The sequence below is a fragment of the Eurosta solidaginis genome, chromosome 4 (assembly GCF_040869045.1).
Source record: "Eurosta solidaginis isolate ZX-2024a chromosome 4, ASM4086904v1, whole genome shotgun sequence".
NCBI classification, from domain to species: Eukaryota; Metazoa; Arthropoda; class Insecta; order Diptera; family Tephritidae; genus Eurosta; species Eurosta solidaginis.
This window is the reverse complement of record NC_090322.1, coordinates 220,345,254-220,365,066: the sequence shown is the minus strand read 5'-3', so window position 1 is coordinate 220,365,066 and position 19,813 is coordinate 220,345,254. Positions and strand designations below refer to the sequence as shown.

The 19,813-nt window shown below is 37.0% G+C and overlaps 1 protein-coding gene across 1 annotated transcript; it reads right to left on the bottom strand.

Annotated features, from left to right (window-relative positions):
* Window positions 1-2,032: 2,032 nt before the first annotated feature.
* On the bottom strand, window positions 2,033-14,444 carry LOC137248780 (glutamate receptor ionotropic, kainate 5-like). The gene is made up of 3 exons (XM_067779683.1): window positions 14,089-14,444; window positions 6,762-7,296; window positions 2,033-3,052 (listed from the first exon to the last, which is right to left on the bottom strand). The coding sequence occupies exons 1-3, from the start codon at window positions 14,442-14,444 to the stop codon at window positions 2,033-2,035; spliced, it is 1,911 nt and encodes a 636-aa protein (XP_067635784.1).
* Window positions 14,445-19,813: the final 5,369 nt, after the last annotated feature.

The window sequence follows — 19,813 nt, the reverse complement described above, 5'->3', positions numbered from 1 at the left end:
AGTTATTTTAACACCTAAAGTTTGACAGCATTGTTGAGTTTAGCTGTTATGCCTTTTGGAAGTTTAGTAATCTGCCGCTGTTAAAAAAATTGTTTAGCTTCAGTCTATCTGCATCTTCTATAAAAATCAAATCTCTGTGTGTGTGTTCCCTATGAAAACGTGTTTGCTATACTTCGATCATCACCAAATTTGGGCTCGAGGTTCCTTCGATCAAGACGAAAGTTTTTCATATTTCAGAATTAAGAATTTTAAATTTAAATGTTTTTGTTTTTTGGCTATGCGAAAGAACTATCTTAGCTCCCAAAAATGATCATGTTAACAAAATCAATGATCGCTTTCAAAATCAATATCCTGGTGAAGTGACGAAATATAAATTGATAGACACATTTACAGATGAAGATAAAATTGTGAATTATCCAAATGAATTTCTATACTCCTTAGAACCAAAAGGAATGCCTGCGCATATATCAACTTTGCAAATTGGCTCACCAGTCATGCTTCTTCGGAATGTAATCAAAGCAACAATCATCGGCGGTAAAAGCAATACAATAATATAAAATAAGATACAATAAGATACAAGAATAAAATGTTTTAACAGAAAATTTCACCAAATATGCGTACAAAATTCAATTCAATTTACAGAAAAATAAATTAAATTATCAACAAACAAAACAGCAAAAATAACGCAACATCCATTCGATCTCGGGCGTTACAACGTGCGCCTGGTAAAGCTAGTCTTTTATATAAAAAAAGGCAATTTAACCGATTTAGTCCATTTTTACCGAAAATATTTCCTGCTAAAAGGCATACATATGGACCAAATTTTTGGTCGAGTTATGGCTCCAGAAACGCTGGGAAATGCATTGTAAGAAAGGGGCAGTGCCACGCTCATTTTTTAAGATATGATTTTTTTCTCACTTCTTGTTATAATGGCACAAACTGCGATTGGTACAAAACTAATTTTCGCTAAGATTTAACTTATTATTTTTGCCTACAACCCTTTTTAAAGTCATTTATATAAAAGTGGGCGTGCTCCTTAACCAATCTTATCCATTTTTACTAGAAATATTTCCTGCTATAAGGGAAATATGTGTACACAATTTTGTTACGATATGTAAATTTTTCTTCGAGTTATGGCTCCCGAAACATTGAAAATTGCTTAGTCATAAAAGGGGCGGTACCATACCCAATTTTTAAAATTTGAAGTTTATCCTATTTATTGTTATAATCCAATGAACAACCATTGATATAAAGCTCTTTTTCGCTAAGATATAGCTTATTATTTTCGTCCACGGCGCTTTTAAAAATCTTTTATATAAAATTGGGCGTCGTCCTTAACCGATTTCGTTAATTTTTCTACAAAGTATTCCTTATAGTAAAGGCAACCTCTCTGCCGAATTTTGTTACGATAGGTTTAACGATTTGTGATTTATAATTAATAATATTTGTAAAATTTATTTAATCGCAAGTGGGCGGTGCCACGCCCATTTTAAAAAGTTTTTTTCAAATTTTTACCAAGAGTCTCAATATCAGTCCATATGTCAAATTTCAGTATTCTAGGTGTATTATTTAATAAATAATCAGGTTTTTTGTGTTTTCCAAAATGTTATATATATAAAAAGTAGGCGTGGTTATCATCATATTTCGCTCATTTTCAATACCAATATATTCTGCGTACATATAAGCGCGTGTACAAAATTTGGTGAAGATATCTCAATATTTACTCAAGTTATCGTGTTAACGGGCAGACGGACGGACGGGCGGGCGGAGGGACATGGCTCAATCAAATTTTTTTTTCGATACTGATGATTTTGATATATGGAAGTGTTTATCTATCTCGATTCCTTTATACCTGTGCAACCAACCGTTATCCAATCGAAGTCATAATACCCTGTGTACAAGTACAGCTGGGTATAAAAATAAGGTTTTGGAAAGTAAGCTTGGTTTAAAAAGTCAAATAAATACAAAATATACATTATACATTTAATTTAGTCAACATTTTATTAGATTATTTATAAATTTACTCTATTGATTAAATCCAGCCTACCATCCACAATGTCACTTGATACCAAATCAATTCTGCCAAAAACACCACCATCGTCAAGCCAATTAGTATGAAATAAGCTATAAATACACCCCAAAGATCTTCCATGTCGAGTGCATCATTATTAGTTGGTGGCACCATTTTATAATAACTTACATCCAAATACTTTCGAGCCCAAAAATCGATCATTCCTTGACTGCGTAATTGCAAAATTAAATCATTGAAACGATTAATCAAGTAGCTGTGCTTTGGAAAATATATCGTTATATATTGAGCAAAAAATCTATCGTTCAATACATAGAATCCGCCACGTTGACGTGTAGACATTATGTAGTAAGTGAGAAAATCACGTGGTGATACACCTGCCAATTTTCCACCTAAACGTTCCACCAATTGATAAGATTTCCACTCATAAGTATCGTTATTGAAAATAATTGGTATGCGATCTTGACGCATTAATGGTGCAACCTTAACGCTGTTATACGTAGCCTTTGTCATAACTAAGGAGTAACCCTGATCGATTAGTTCAAAAATATTTTGTGGTGGCGTGCGAAATATATCTGTTTGTAAAAGTTTATAGAGACAACTTTGATATGAATTACGCATCAAATAACCATAAATGACCCAAGAACATAGAACGAAACGTGCAAAATTTGTACGTGGTGGTTCCTCAATTGGTATACCCAGAAATAAACTATAGGTATTTGTTATTGGTGTACGTGTACGCGGATAACCAATAATAATGCGAGCGAGTGGTGAATAATCACAGCGACTGTGTATGGTATAGGCTAGAAGTAAGACTAATTGAAAACTTATTAATAAACATATCCAAGTTGTTAGATCAAAGGGAAAACCGAATATTTCTAGTGATGAGTAGGTTTGACCGGTTATTTCGACGCCGAAAATTTGCCATGTTTGATAGTAGGGTAATGCAGCGGTGAGGATTTCGCAACGTTCAGCGGTATAGCGAAAGCAACCCAGACTTAAGTCGGCCATGTGGTCGTAGAGCTTTAAAAAGGAGAAGAAGAAAATATTTAAATATGTGTTATATCTGTGATGCTTTAAAACAATGCACGATACAAAAGTCGATGCTCTGCAAACAGACTAAAGGATATAGGAAGTTAAAATAGCCAAAATTCTCAAAATTAATTATTTAGATATCTCGCGATATGCCAAGTTCTCGATTAATCGAGTCTTTAAGCACACGCTTGTGTTTGAGAAGAAGTCTTTAGCTCTACTTTGAATACAGTGTACTTGATGTGGATTTAGTGTGAGATGGTGGCGTAATGAGGGGGGGGGGGGGGAGGGAGATGCAAGAGGTCATCTTGCACAAGCGCTACACACAGGGGGGACAAATGGTCCGCATAGCAGAATCTCCTGGATAATTTGTATTTTTATTATAACTGATTTTTTGAAAATATTGATTTCTGGAAAAAATTTCCTGCACCAAAAAAATGCACGCATATATCCGGAACACTTGCGACAGGTTGTGGAATAATTGAAAGCATATATCTTTTTTTCTCACATTCAAAGTTACGAAGGGAATTATTAAAAAATGCTTTAACTAAAACTGTTAAACGTGAGTCTGAAACACGATGGAGCGCCAGAATACAAGCGGTTAGCTCTATCGTCGATGGGCTAGAGAATGTAGTAGAACTCTTAGAACAACTAGCAGAGAACACTAACACCACAAGTGACACCAGAAGTGAAGCTACAATTCTGTTACAAAATATACTAAATTTTAATTTCATAACATTAGTTCATTGCTGGTATGGAATCTTAAGGAGGACTGATCGCGTGCAGCTCAGACTGGAAGATCCGGGGATAAATTTTAGGGAAACGTACCATGATCTTAAATCATTAGCGACTGAATTATCCGAAATTCGAGACACTCTCTGTGAAGAAGCAATAAAAAAAGCGAAATCTCTTTGTGAAAAATGGGATATTGATATAGTAAAACGTGTAAGAAGGCGCCGCAAAATGTACGGAGAATCGGCTGGAGATGTTGTTGGTCTTTTCGCAGAATGTGAAATTTCTAACGTTATGAAAAGCGTTTTCGATCGTCTCCAACAAGAAATACGTACAAGATTTACACGACTAAATGGCCTTAACTTTAGATTTGGATTTGTTAAACAAGGATAATAACGACTTAGAAAGAAATTTTAAGAACTTGGGTGAATTTTATAATACAGATTTCGATGGAATATACATTTTTATCGAAAAATGTGACTGCAAAATATATTTTTGCCCGGGCGCAAGAAAACCTCACCACGCCACTGGGGTGAGTCTCAATATTTGATTACTTTCAGCTAGGTAACAGCTAGCTAGCGAGGCACATCTATATAGACGAGAAACAAGATAAAGTGAAAGTACTTATTATGGTATGCATAAGTCCCTTCAAATTGCAAAATAGATCTTGAGCTACTAAAGAAAAGAGATCGTTAGAAAATATATACTTCTATTTATAGCGGGAAAGTGTTTGTCATTTCGGAATGGTTTTCGAGATTATTTCGCTATTATTTGAATACCAATTTGAATGATTTTCGGAAATGATATAAGAAATCAAATCCGCGCTATTTCGTGAAAATTTTCGGGAAATTTCGAGATCACTTTGAGACAATTTCGAGATCTTTTTGAACCATTGTGAATAATATAGGGACCGTTTTCCGATAAGTTAAGGACTATTTCGAAATTTATTTTTGGAAACAATTTGTGAATATTTTGCGAATATATTGGAACTATCACTCAATCATTTCAATAATCGCGTTGGGATCGTTTCGGGACTATCTTCGCTATCTTTTGACAAATGTTCTTAGTCATTTAGGAACTGTTGGGAAAATTTGATCTTGTTGGATCAGTTATGGCTATATATGATCTCTTATAGCTATATATGAAACATTTTGGGATTATTTCGGAATAATATCTGGTTCAACTCGTGTCTTATGCAGACCATTTCAGAATCATTTCCGGATTGTTTCGAGACAATTTTCGAAAAAATTGACGTTCACTTCGAGTTCGTTTCAGAATCGCTTCCGGGATCTTCCATGACCATTTTGGAATTTTTCTGGAAAACCAGGATTGTATTCGGGTTCATTTTGGGATACCTTGAAAATCATTTTAGGCTCATCTAGATGTTGCTCTCTGGATTAAATCTTGATCACATCGGGGTCATTTTGGGATTTTTTTTGGGACTGCTCATATTAGTTTGGTACCACTTTGGGATAATTTAGTAACTATTTAGTGATTAATTCGGGATCATGTCCGAACTATTTTCCATAATTTTGGAACTGGATTCGGAAAAATTTCGTGGCTGTTTTAGGCATAATTTTGAAAGTTTTTTCCCGATTATTTCACAATTTAGATTCAAACATTCAGCGACTTTCTCTTGACCATTCCGATATTGTTTTTGAAGAATTCCATGCTCTGCATAAGCGAGTAATGGACACTGAGTCACTGGTACATATAGTCTGAATATTGGCTTTTGCTAGCAGCCCACTTTCGGAGGCGTCTTGCGAAAATTATAAGGGACAGTCTTGAGCTGGAACATATCTCGAAAATCGTTTTTATACCAAATCAGTATATATAACTTCGTTCTGGAAGTAATGTAGAAGACCAAAGACAGTGAGATCAGAGCGAACACGCTTCAGTGAATACATACATGGGTAGGTAAACGTACGCCACCTTATACCAGCTGAAAACGAAATCCAAAGTTCGTTCGTGGTGCCGAGTCGTACTGCTTTGCGCCTTCTTGGCATAGAGGGAGCCTTATACAACATAGCTCACAACAACATAAGTCGGACGCTTAAAATAAGGGAAGTTGAGCGACCTATAAAAATGTGGGTAAGCACTTTACTTCGTACGAGATTACCCAAATCGTCTAGGACGTCACGGTACAAATTCATACTACAACGATTATTCCCCAGAGGAAAATAAGGTTAACGAATAATATCAATCCTAGAAACGCAGCCAGCATTTCCTTCTCGAAGAAAATATCCCTTGAAGTTAGAACAATCATATTGGTTGGAGTACTGCTGTATCCGGTGACCGAAATATCTATCAACAACAGCCATGCACATAGAAAAAGAAACTTGCACAATAAGGGATGAAATCAGTAGGGGGAGGCAGACAGAAACCAAAACCGAGTCCAAACGACAGAGTTACTACTTCAGGCATTTCTGGAGGGTACAACACTAAGCGATACAGAGCTACTATAAAAATATCTAAAAGCAAATTGAGAATGTTAACAACGATAATTAATGGGCACTCACCCAAAAGTCATATGCAGACAGGCGGGCATCTGTTCCAGCAGTATTTGTGGGTTCTGCGTCAACGCATATGAGACCGCAGAGCAGATCTTTCTCGATTGCAACGCCATTGCGAGAATAAGACTAAATATTCGGTTTCATTCAAGCTCGTAGGTAAGCACATACACTCCTTGAAGCCGATTTTCTGAGAGAGTAATGCGCATGGGAGGCAGATTGAGAGATCTTTTACTGCCGTTGGGGTTAGGGGAGTACTTTCTGTTTTCTTGGCTATTGTGGGCTGTGACGATTTGCTATTCATAATAAAAAAAAGTTCAGCAATCTTCCTTATGTTACAGCTACGTATTTGACAAATGGATAGCTTTTATTAGCTATGTTTTCGTTTAGTTAAAATATTCTAGAAAAATTGTTCACTTTTATATCATGCAAAGTCATATACGAAGTATCAAACTTACTAACTGCATAGCACCTGTTAAGTTGCCATCAGGCAACTGTTCACCACGTTCCGTTCTGTGTTCCGGTTCAACAAGATTCATTGTAAAATTCAACTTCTTGGCCAATTCTACCAGCATATCACCCTCGAAAGAACCCAATCGCGCATAACCACTTTCTTCGGGATAATAGCTCAAATATGGTGGCGTATCCCAAACAGCTATAGTTAACGAACAATTTTGAAAATTAGCCAACTTCTTTGGAAATATGTGCGTAGCCAATGGATGATGCCAACTGCCATTGTAAATATTTATAAGTTTTACATTATTCTTTTTACACGGACCATTCGCCATAAATGGGAAATATGTGTAAACTTCAACATAATTTGGTTTGCGTTCAAACAATAAACTGACATTGACCAGATAATTACGATAGAAGTAACTTAAAATGCTAGAAATAAGCAAATCCGGAACTAGCGTAGTATCTGTATCGATCAGTAGAACTAAATAATGTTCGGGAAAATCAAACTGACTGGTAAGGGAAGCTGGATCAAGTTCCCTGTATAAAAGAAAAAAGTAAATAATATATAATTAGGGTGCGTAATAAAATAAATAATCATTAAGTTTAAGTGTTGGTTAAGAAACAAATTTTTCTTCTTAATTTAACAGAGTTGCTCAACCCCTTTACACTTGTAGCACTTTTGTTTTTGTTTTGCCCTGAAGCATAGGCACAGATACAAATTCACACTTTGAATATTAAAAAAAAAATTTTCATAGCACTCGCATATGCCCACACATACATATAAATTCAATTCATATGAAAGTTCCTGAATTTCATATGAAAGTGCAAAGGAAAAGCACTTCCATATGAAGCCAAGGCACTTCGGTATTATACTGAAATTTTCACTCACAAATTGACACCAAATAATTTTTCAAAAATATTGTAGCACTGAGAAAAATTTTAATTCAAAATTTATTCATTAAGGGACCATCAAAATTTATTAAACATTCAAAATAAATTTCATATTCTTTTTTCAATTTAAAAAGTTTCAGTGTACATATAAATTTGTATAGGGGTATTCCATCCCATTTCGACCAATTTTGAACCCGACCCCTTTAGAATTGGCTGAAAGTTTTTCTTCTTTTTCTAGCTTACGAAAGACGTTTTTCAGAATTTTTTCAATTTTTTTCATCCAACTCAAAAAAAGTTATGAATTTTTAAAAAAACACCGTTTTTCTTTTCAAAATGCTATAACTTTTTCAAAAATTGACCGTTTGGGAACTTTTTTTTTTAAATTTGTTTTTAAATGTACTTTTCGGAAAAAATACAAAAAAATTTTTAAAGTTTTTTTTTTAATTTTTCAGTTTTTCGAGATTTTTCGAATTTCGCCATTTTTTTTTCTCATAAAAAACTTCAATCAATTCTGCAATCATCCCCACTAATCCCAGAGTGGGTCGATTACTATTATTATTATTATTTATTTAATTGAAAAAAAAAAACTTTAAAATTTTTTTTGTATTTTTTCCGAAAAGTACATTTAAAAAGAAATTTAAAAAAAAAGATCCCAAACGGTCAATATTTGAAAAAGTTATATCATTTTGAAAACAAAAACGGTGTACAACTCAAAATAAGTTATGAATTTAAAAACAAAACGGTGTTTTTTTTCAAAATGCTATAACTTTTTCAAAAATTGACCGTTTAGGATCTTTTTTTTTTAAATTTGTTTTTAAATGTATTTTTCGGAAAAAAAACAAAAAACATTTTTAAAGTTTTTTTTTCAATTAAATAAAAAAAAAAAAAAAAAATCGGCCCACTCCGGGATTAGTGGGGATGATTGCAGAATTGATTGAAGTTTTTTATGAGAAAAAAAAATGGCGAAATTCGAAAAATCTCGAAAAACTGAAATCTTACAAAAAAAAAAAGCTTTAAAAATTGTTTTGTATTTTTTCCGAAAAGTACATTTAAAAACAAATTAAAAAAAAAAATTTCCCAAACGGGGAATTTTGAAAAATTTATAGCATTTTAAAAACAAAAACGGTGTTTTTTTTAAAAATTCATAACTTTTTTTGAGTTGGATGAAAAAATTTGAAAAAATTCTGAAAAACGTCTTTCGTGAGCTAGAAAAAGAAGAAACACTTTTAGCCAATTCTAAAGGGTTGGGTGTCAGTTGGGTTAATTCGACGTTCATAAAACGAAATCTTTATCAGTCAACGGAAACATGCTTGTAATCTATCAATAAAACAGTTTCTGCTGAATACCCAGAAACCAGGGCATTCCAACAGACACCTGATTTAAAGGTCCTCGCCTTCCAGGACCGCAAGCATTATGAGGAAATACGGCACTTGAGAACTCAACCGTATGTGGAAAAAGCACAAAGAGATACTTAGAGATATTCACAAGGCGTCGAACCTCTATGCCAGAAATTGCCCGGTGAACTCCGTTCTTAAAGTAAAGTACCCTTAACTGGCAATAGAGGAAATCAGCCTCCCTAGGGAGATGCACGTCACCCTAGCTCAACTTTGATCTGGAGACTGTAAAAATTAAACTCTTACCCATCCAGAATCAACCCCGACACACATAATATATGTCCTGCTTGTAACGTGTCTCCACATGACACCAGCCATCTTTTCACTCCTAACCCTCCTTTCTCTCTAGTCCACCCCTGTTTAAACTGGATGTTTCTTCCGTCTCCAGTTAGAGGATATTTCGGAAAATTTGTGTGTGAAATCATGTAACTTTCACGGCAGTGTACTTCTAGTCTATGCGCTAAGCTCTTCCCAATGAGCTAGTTCGAACATGTAAATATTGTAAGAAATATTCAAACAAGTATTCTTGAACTTGCTTGATTATCAAAATTTATTAAAATAGAAAAAATGAAACAATGCGAGTTTGCTTGTTGTGCTACGCGACGCAGCTCTTGTTAATTTTGTTAAAAGTGACCGCCATTTTTTCAACTTATGGGCCAAGCTGCATGTATTCCGTGGTTATCGTTGTGATCCTAATAATGCCCTTCCTTCACAAACAGAGTATTTCATCTGTTCTCCTCCTACCATAAGTCAGTCAAGTTTGCTTAGTTTTGTTGCAGGTGCCCGAGGAGTGTCATTTGGGGACTGCTATCTCCAGGAATCTGCTACGAATGTCTCCGCAGTATCCAGCAGCGCTCGTATCTTTCCAAGTTCGTCTACCTCCTCGGAGCTCCCAATATTCCTTTGACCAGGAACATTTATAAGCATGATATTTAAGATGGTAGCTGCAGCATGAGGCGATCTTTAGTAGCTGTTGACGGCCTTGGACAAAATGATGGCGGATGTAAGCGCCAAAAGTGCTGCTTGCTGAGTAAATGCATACCTCGCGCCTTCGCACTTACTGCTTCGAAATGAGCGTCAAAACCTTCCTTATATCCAGAAATTCCGCTTGACAGATAATAAACGAGTCAGGAAGTCGGACTGACAACGACACTTTAAATTGTTTGGAGAAAACAATAGCTCCCAACCCGCAGTGCATTTTGGACCGGTTGGTGTAGAGCGAAATTGTGTCCTTCTTGTGTACTCCGTCCCCTCCAGGTCGCTCTTGAACAGAAGTACCTTAAAGCTCCTGTCAACAAGTTTTTTTTTTGGGATTTCCCAACATATTTTTACAGATTGACTCGATTAAAGCCTATAGTACCAATTGAATAAATGCGCTTTTTTGAAATAGCTTCGTTTTTGACGAACACAGCTATCTAGATAGATTTAAATGGTCACGACTTGAGTTGTGAGTGCGTATTTTTTTAGTTCCTTTATTTAATTATAATTAGAACAGAGGACCTACTTAATAGGTCAAGGCAAGAATACTTTATGATCACTGCCACAATAACGGGGTAATGGCCGCTAGGCCTGAAACTGAGTTAATGAGAATCCTTACCAACAGCATTTATAGGAGCTGCGGCGAGGAAAGCAACAAAGAAACAATAGATCTTCGGGCAGTAGCTAAAACCTTTGTTAAAGATATCAGCAGGTTCAATGGTAGCACACCAAATAAAAAATAAATAAATGTAAGGCGCGATAACCTCCGAAGAGATCTAAAGCCGAGCTTCTCTTCCAATTTGAGTCGTGCTCCTCTTGATTTTCCCAACAAATTGGCCGGACGGGACTTACATGTTTTATGCCGACTCCGAACGGCATCTGCAAGGCATATGAGTTTTCACTGAGAGCTTTTCATGGCAGAAATACACCCGGAGCGCTTGCCAAACACTGCCGTGGGGCGACCCCGCTTAGATAAATTTTCTTCTAATTGAAAAACCTTATTTCTAAAATTTTTTTTGATGTTGCTTTGCCCGGGGTGTGAACCCAGGGCATACGGTGTGGTAGGCGGTGGCCGCCGACTAGCCGTGCTAAAATTATACCGTGTATTACTTGTGCTCCGGTCTTTCGTATCCGGGCCCCACACTAACCAACCCACCAACTGTCGAAAATTGTACAGTTTCACGTATGTTGAGGTCCAGACGTAGCTGTTTTAAAAGTAGATTTAGAGCGTCAGTTGGACACGAGCTTGACGTGACCTCCACACCACTGCGACCACAACTGTTAAGATAATTTCAAGAACATAAATCGTAAAAAATTATCTTTTTGTTCAGAGTTAAATTTAATTCTTAAAGTCCTTATGTATTTAATCTTAATGGTAGCTTTTAAACTTACAAATATTTGTTATTGAATTATATTAACTTTTGTAGTCGAACTCGTTGTGTTAGTTGTTGAATTTAAATAAATAAATAAATATAATGGCGGCCACCGTGGTGTGATGGTAGCGTGCTCCGCCTACCACACCGTATGCCCTGGGTTCGAACCCCGGGCAAAGCAACATCAAAAGTTTAGAAATAAGGTTTTTCAATTAGAAGAAAATGTTTCTAAGCGGGGTCGCCCCTCTGCAGTGTTTGGCAAGCGCTCCGAGTGTATTTGTGCCATGAAAAGCTATCAGTGAAAACTCATCTGCCTTGCAGATGCCGTTCGGAGTCGGCATAAAACATGTAGGTCCCGTCCGGCCAATTTGTAGGGAAAATCAAGAAGAGCACGACGCAAATTGGAAGAGAAGCTCGGCCTTTGATCTCTTCGGAGGTTATCGCGCCTTACATTTATTTTTATATTTTTAAATAAATAAAATCGTAGGACAGTAGGAAAGATTCTTGCCTTTCGAGGGATGATTTGGGGGTGGAAACACACTACACATACACACTAGAGGTTTACGCCGATCACTTTATCGGCGGCGGCGGCGTAGGCTCTATTATATACCGGCGGCGGCGGTGTAGGCGGCGCGCCGGCGTACGCCGGTGTTCTTACTTTAAAAGCTTGATTTTTCTATTTAAAAAAATAATATTTAGGAAAGGTTTTGTTTATATGTATTTAAGGAAATCAACGTGTTGGCCATTTCGGAAAGATCCGCGGTTTTTGCATCAAAATCTCGCAGACCGTTCAGAAATTTTCAGGAGTAGCTCCTTGCGAAGGGATTGCCCCTCGTTCGCATGCTCCAGAGAGGCTTCGAACCTAACCCTGGTCTTTGGAATTGGTACTGCTGCTTCTGCTGAAAAGAAATAGAGATACATAAAATAGTCAAACTTTTGCCTGTATATCTCGTGCAAAGCGTAGTTTCACCTAGGGTTAACTCCTAATAATCGTCGCGAACACAATTTCTTTAAATCATGTGTCGCTCCTTGGCGGTCACGCATAAAGGCGACTTAGGGTTGCTATGAAGGGTCTATTAATACTCACGACTATCGTGGCACAGGGCGCCTTCAGTTTTTTCGGCTGTTTTTAAGAGCTAAAATTTCCGATGTGCGAACAGTAGGAATCCCTACCACCAGTCGCTACCACGCCTCCTGAGCCTCACACCATATCCCAGTACAGAAGATATAGGACTGCGACTTCGAACTCATACCTTCGTCGCCTTCACTTTCCTAGAAGCTCTAGGTGTAGCCCCGAAGACTTTCCAACGGATGCTTTTGTCGTGCTATGCTGCCGAGCTACACCAGAGAAACGCCATGAAACGTTAGGGAGTGACTATTCGGCCAAGGATGCCGCCTTCGAAATCATAAGCAATCTAAGTGGAGGTCATTGCGTAATGGGTGAAAATCCGTATAATCCTCGGGGCATCTACATAATTAAAATTTTACAAGGACCCTGGATAAAATTTTTAAAATGTAGACCAAAGATTGCAGACGTTTGTGTTCACAACATTGATTTCAATTGTCTCCGTTAAATCAAATTTAGAATGAAAGTCGACGGATTTTAAGTTGAAAGTTGTTAACTATTATTTTCCGGCCTTACGATATAGGAGCTCATTATGGATGACCGCGTAGCTTCAGTTTTCAGACAAGTTCGACTGTCCACTACGTTAGGGTAGTATCACACACAGTCATTAGTTCCACTGTCTTGGGAAAGCTTTTGCTTCACCACTTTGAGTGTTCTTGCGAAGGAAAAAACCTCACCCGGTAGATATATGTGCCTACGTATTCACAATTGTAAAAGGAGCCGTAACGTGTAGGTGATATTTAAACTTGGTTGATAGGCTATAATCAATGTGATTCACTCCAAGGGACCAGTTTTGGATAGGGCCGCCAATTTTAGGAAATGTCAAACCGGGAGACTTGGGTATTGAAGGATGAAGTGTGAAAATCAAAATTAACATTTCAGACGGTATTGTATAGTTTCGCAAATAAACAACAGATGTTTAAATGTAAGCCCAAGTGATTTTTCACACCCTTCTCATAAGTACATATATCCTCACCTTAAGTATGAGGTAAGAATAATTTCAAAGGGGTGTTTATGCCCCTAAAACCTTCTACAGGATTTTGCATCACTGATTTCGCTTATTCTCGATGACAATTTAAAAACATGTTCGCCATGGGTCATTTTATTTGAATTAATTGTTCATTATTAATTTTTTCAAAAATGCAAAGTGAGCATATAAATTTATTATATAACTTTTCTTTTAGTATTTTGTTTGAATAACTTGCCGAATTGGGTGATGGAAAGTCCGTGTTAAGCTGATATAGAAAGCGCCTGTTATTTTAAATAACTTTTGAATAGTTATAAAGAGTTAAATTTCGCAATTAGTTTCTTATAACTGGCAGTGATGCGCATCCGTTGATACCACTTTCGACCATATCCGCCAAATTTTCGACATGAACAATAAATAGCCTAAACAGTCTTAAACGAGTAGAAAATATATTAACGCGCCGGACGCCGCGCCGCCACGCCGATATTTTTGACATTCGGCGGCGGCGTGCGAAAAACGACCAAAATCGGCGGCGGCGGCGGCGGCGTTTATCGGCGGCGTATATCTCTAATACACACATACACACAGATATCAACTCACTTTAAAGCCTGCACTCCATCTATAAGCAACAAATTAAATTGCCGTGTATTTGTTGGTAGGCGTATTGCTTCATAAGTTTCAATTTGTATTTTACTTTTATTCAAATAAGGCAGAGTACAAGTGAGCAAATCTTGCATCAGCATCCACGCCTCGATATGCTTCGCATGAACCGAGATTAAAAATTCACTGGTGCTTGGCACAAAATGTTCGACGATTACATCCCACAATGCGACTCTGACATTGGGTCTTATAGTTGAGTTACAAGCGCTTTGAGGTATATTCATATCGTTCAATGAAGCAAACGTTAGATGAAGTGAAAATCTCAAAATGATAATCAACACAAAACCGCCAAACATTACACTAGAATTTGTGTTGGAGAAAAAAGCAAAACAAAATGCGTTTAATTAATACGAAATATTAGGTTGATGTTACAACGAAGACTGAAATTAGCCAGAAGTGATTTAATATAGCATTGGACGGCCTTTGAAATATTTTATTTACCTAAAGTGGTTTTGTTGTTTGTTGTTGTTCCTGTAATGGCTCGTAATGGTTTGGCTTACTTAACTTATGAAACTTTCCGTTAAGTTTAAATAAAAACTTTGTTAAATTACATTTTGCCATGCATCAATCAAGCGTACGTTAGAAAGAGATAGATAGTAATTGATAGCGAGATAGCTATATTCATTTATTTACATTGTTGATGCGTGTTGTCTGGCGCAGTGTGTAATTAGTAGATGATACCCGTCATAATGAATATGCTTGCTGAAAACTTAACTGTTTTATTTAATTTGTTTGAGTTAGCGTAATGAAAAATAGCCGGACAGCATTAAAAGGTTAATTTATTCTGACACGGATGAGCCTTGTTTTTTTTTTACAAACTTGTAGGTCATTGTCAGGCGATATCCTTCATTACGTGCCGTGTGACTTCTAGTGCGATTAATTACCCTATCGGGCCTGTTCTGGATATCGACTCCGACCAGACTTGGTCGAGTTGAAAAGTTTTGCCTCTGAGCAGTTGGAATCGAAAGTAAATAGCCTATTAAGCACAAATAATTACATTATTTTTCCCACAAATAAGTTTTGTTAAATTATTCATTTTAGTTGGAAGATTTATACCAACTTTTTCCTGGACTATTTGTTTATCGAATCGATTTGTTTCAATCGGAATTGAGAACACCAAAGAGAAATCGACTCGGAATCAGCCTCGTTTTACTTTTCAAAACGAGTCGGAATTCAGAACAGGCCTGTATATCGATAACGGAACATGCATTTACTGGCCAAAGTTAGGGTGCCTCTCCATTAATGTGTGAGAAACATTTTTCTTCCCTTCATAAACCATGGGAACTTTCCATTCAGATACATATTTGCATGGTGAATGCTCTCAGCGAATGCACATTCGTTCAACCAGATTATCTCGTAGGAGGCCTAAACCGCTTTCTTTTGTGAATTTATTTGGGATCAAAAGATCAAACTGCCCAACCTCCACCAGACTGTTGACAAACCATGTGCCCTGAAATCTGCGTGATCTTGTTTGCAATCATGGACATCGGCAGAGAAAGTGATGAAATGTCCCCTCTTCCTCCTCGTTCTGACAACTTCTACAGAGGGAGCTCATTGGTATGCGACAGCGTCGGAGCATAAGTGCAATAGCGCACTAATCTTTGATGACGTCCATAAGTACTCTTATTATCTAGTTATTTACTTTGAGAAGGAAGCTAGTTCCTTTCCTATCCAAATATGGCCATAAGGACCATAGAGACCTGCCAATCATTCAGGTTGGTTAACAGCAAGTATTTTGCCCTATTCTCATGTGCCTCGATTCTCCACTGGGGGGTCACATGGAGCTATCCATCTCGGCTTTGTTAATTTTGGAACCTTTCCTGGCCATCTCAATAACAAATTGATTAATTTCAATCACTTTGTTGTCAGGGACGAATAAGCGGGTTAGGAGGCTTAGAATATACCCGCGGGAGGTATGCCTGTCGTAAGAGGCGACTAAAATTGTCAACCTCACCTACACGTGGCGAATCCTGTTCTTTTAACAGCCGAGGATCTGGCGACCCCAAGTTCCTCATGGATCTAAGGGATGGGAGGGCGGTAGGGCCCGGAAAGTTTTATGTGGTCATACCAAATCGTTCCCGAGACTGTTGGGCTAGAACCTTAATGGTGCTTGTTGCCGGAATGTACCGGATCTGAAAACGGCCTGAAGGACCATCGGCATCGATAACACTCCCCAGGTAATTCGGGCAGTGTCCGTCGCTACAAAGGCAACAACAACGAATCAAAGAGAGATATTGAGATGCCCTATCGGCGCCGTCGTGTTGTGGTGGTAGCATGCTATGCCTACCACACCGAATATTCTAGGTCCAAGTCCCGGAAAAAGCAGCTTAAAAAATTTTGAAAAAAGTTTTTGTTATTAAGAAAAAAGTTGTTTGATACAGCTACAGTGGAGACAATAGTGTACTAAGCACTGCTGGCATTGGTACAAACCACAGCGGACACGCAAAATGAAGTACGCCGACAGAATATAAATGACTATTTATAGATGAACTTTGGTGAACGCTATAGATCAGGTATGCTATCCACTTCCGCCTAGCAAAAAATAGTGTTTACGCAGCGCTTGCTTAGATGGCCTGCCCATGTGTACAAGATCGGGTTACAGGTAGCTGAATTCACCCCAGCATAGTTATGGTTCCATGCGAGCTAAAGGATAGGCCTCGGATCCAGATTTTAATAATCTTAAACTGGTTTGCTTAACTGCCAGCGGGACCCCTCCCGACCGGACCCTGATTGTGCTAAAGGCTTTAATAATAACTTGAATATCCGAATAGAAGTTATACCTTCTAGCCGTAGTAGCAATGGAACGCAAACCGCTTTCCTTATTGCGGCAACTTTCTCTTGGAAGATAAAACAAAGTTCCTGAAAGAAAATTTAACCCGACCGCGAACAAGTTAATATGTCAACTGTTTCAGGTCAGGCTCTCTTTCTAAACTCCTTTTGACGGAATGGAATTTGAAGCTTGTACAGGAGTAGTTGTCGGCACACAATAGTCTGTGCTGCTTGGGCTGAGGAAAAAGTTGGCGTAAACGCTCGAAGTCTGTTAGCCCATATTTCGAAGCCTGGGCCATAACAGGCGTTCTTACCGGCTTTCCGGATGTATGTTTCGTAATCCCTGCTTAAATTTGGAAAAACTAATTTTGGCGTTGTGCCATCTTGAGTCCCATTTTTCGTTCTGACAAAGGAAAATTAACAAAGTAGTAAGAAATTTTTCTTTTAATCCGACTGAACAACAATATAGCGAAAATATTAAATCGTAACTGTCATTCAACGGTTGTTAACACTTTAACACGTGGAGGTGCTAAAAAATGTAATTGACCTTATTGCCATTTGAGAAAGGGGTTTGACTTTATGCCCATTTCGGAAGCAGTATGGCCATAATGTCAATATCATTGACATTGTACTCAATTGAAGTTTGACGTTGGTATAAATATGGTCACAACTTCAAATGACTTTGTGGCTTTTTGAAGAGATCATAAGATCAACTGACCCCTTCCAAGATCGATAATATGTATATCATTATTGATATTAGCGATGTTCTGCGCATATTCTTTGCAAGTAACGTCCCTTCAGATATAATTATCCTTAAATTAATTTTTACGTGCAGCAAGGCTCATGAATACCAAAAACCAAGAATCCATTGAGTCCGGAAGTGACAATGAACGACATTAATAGCCAGCCATTGTATACAACTTCGCTGTTGTCGCCATATAGATGAAATGAAAAGGAAACCAAATTGGCAATGATGACAAACAAACAAATACATATGTACATTGTATATACTCGTACATGGACCACCATTATATCGGCCAAGCCAACGACAGGTGGTAGATATGACAAAAACAATGAAATTACGTTTACTGAACACAGAATTTCCGCATTTTCGTGGAGGCGAAATAATGAATGTATGTATATATATTAGGGTGCTTTTAAAAAATCGATGCCGGATTTTTTTTGGGGCAACCCCCTAAAATGTTTCATTTTGTTCGATTTTAAGCTTACCAAAGTTTGAGCACAATTGGAAGATGTTAACCCGTGCCATTGGGACCTCAAAGTTTTGAAAATCTAAATTTTTTGGCGGTTTGGCGACTTCGGCAACCCATCTCTGAGATGGAAGAGCTAACGCTATTTGCCCGTGTGATACATCAAATTAAAGGCAACACTGTTAGTAAAAATACGTAAGTGGTACTGAATTCAAGATAACTACGGTGTTTTGCACTGCCGGGTCAAATAATGCCAAGGCAATAAGTTCAGGACTAAGATACCACAGGTGATTTATCACAGTAGAATCGCGAAAAAGTTAACCAAAACGTCCCAAGGGTAGTTAACTTTTCCAAGCGGTTTCCAAATTTGAAAAAATGCAGTAATAAATATAGTTTTTGGGATATAACAAATTGAATTTATTTAAATGACTTAGTTTTAATCATTACAAAGCATAAACTTAGATTTAATTTGTACTGCCTGATTTCAAATTCACGGAACATACTAGATATTAATTTATTTACATTGTAAATATCGAGGTGCCGTATCAAAAGTAATACTAGGTTCAAACACACACCAAATTGGCAATTTATACTATTTGGGCAATTTATTACGCAATTTGTCATATAATAAATTGTAATAATAAATTGCCAATTTAAAAAAAATTACGTAATAAATTGTTTCAAACTGCAAATGCAACATTGTAAAGTGTGTTTATTGAGTATATTTAAACGTCAAGTACGCATGGCTAAACTATATGGTTGGCTCATCTCATCAGCTGATTTTATGTCTTTCATTTCACTGGAGTAGGGATTGTCAAAAGAAGATGGAAAACTCAAAATGAAACCAAAACATTGAACACATTTTCTTACAACACACAAAAATTTCAAAGTTTTATGTTTTCATTCCATTTCAGTGTGCGTGTTTATTTTGACAGTCTGAACAAAGGTATGTTCTTGATGTAGAGATGAGCCAACCAGCTATCAAATTACTATTGTGCAAGCTAAATCGAGTTGTATGAACAGCACTCAATTCAAATCGAAATTTCCTAAATTTATTTTTCTGTTTGAACATAGTATAAAACTTTAAAATTTTTTTACAAAGAAATCCTATGAAAAAAATTTTTTAAGTGTTACTTTTCGTATGGCACGTTGATTTGTACTTATTAATTTTTAAGAGCTAATTTAAGGAAGCAGTCTATACTTGTTTGTTTTTTTTTTTCTTTTGTGTAATAGCTTTTGACAATTTTCGCCCGCATATTAATAAGATCTGATTTGTATCATTATTCTTCTCATACCATTTTATTAAGATTTTGGTGCATCCAATTGCTTCCGAAGAACTCACTTTCTGTTGTTGCATATCGTCATCTTCCGTAATTTGAACGTCGTTCCAATTTTCAATGTCGTCAATGCTGTCGTCAACACCACCCACCTTTGACAATAACACAGAAAAAGGGGAATACCCGCACTTGTTTTTATTGCCAAGCAAACTTTTGAATTTAAAAAAGGCTCAGAAAAGTTAACCAATAATTAACTATTTAGAGCGCTACGTGGACGCCCAAGATTGGTCAACTTAGCCGAGCGTTTAATTGTCTCGAAAGTTAACTTTTTCGCGTTTCTACTGTATTTTGTTAATTCCTTTTTCTGATATTTCTTTGTCTATGCTTTCGTATATAATAAATTTTCAA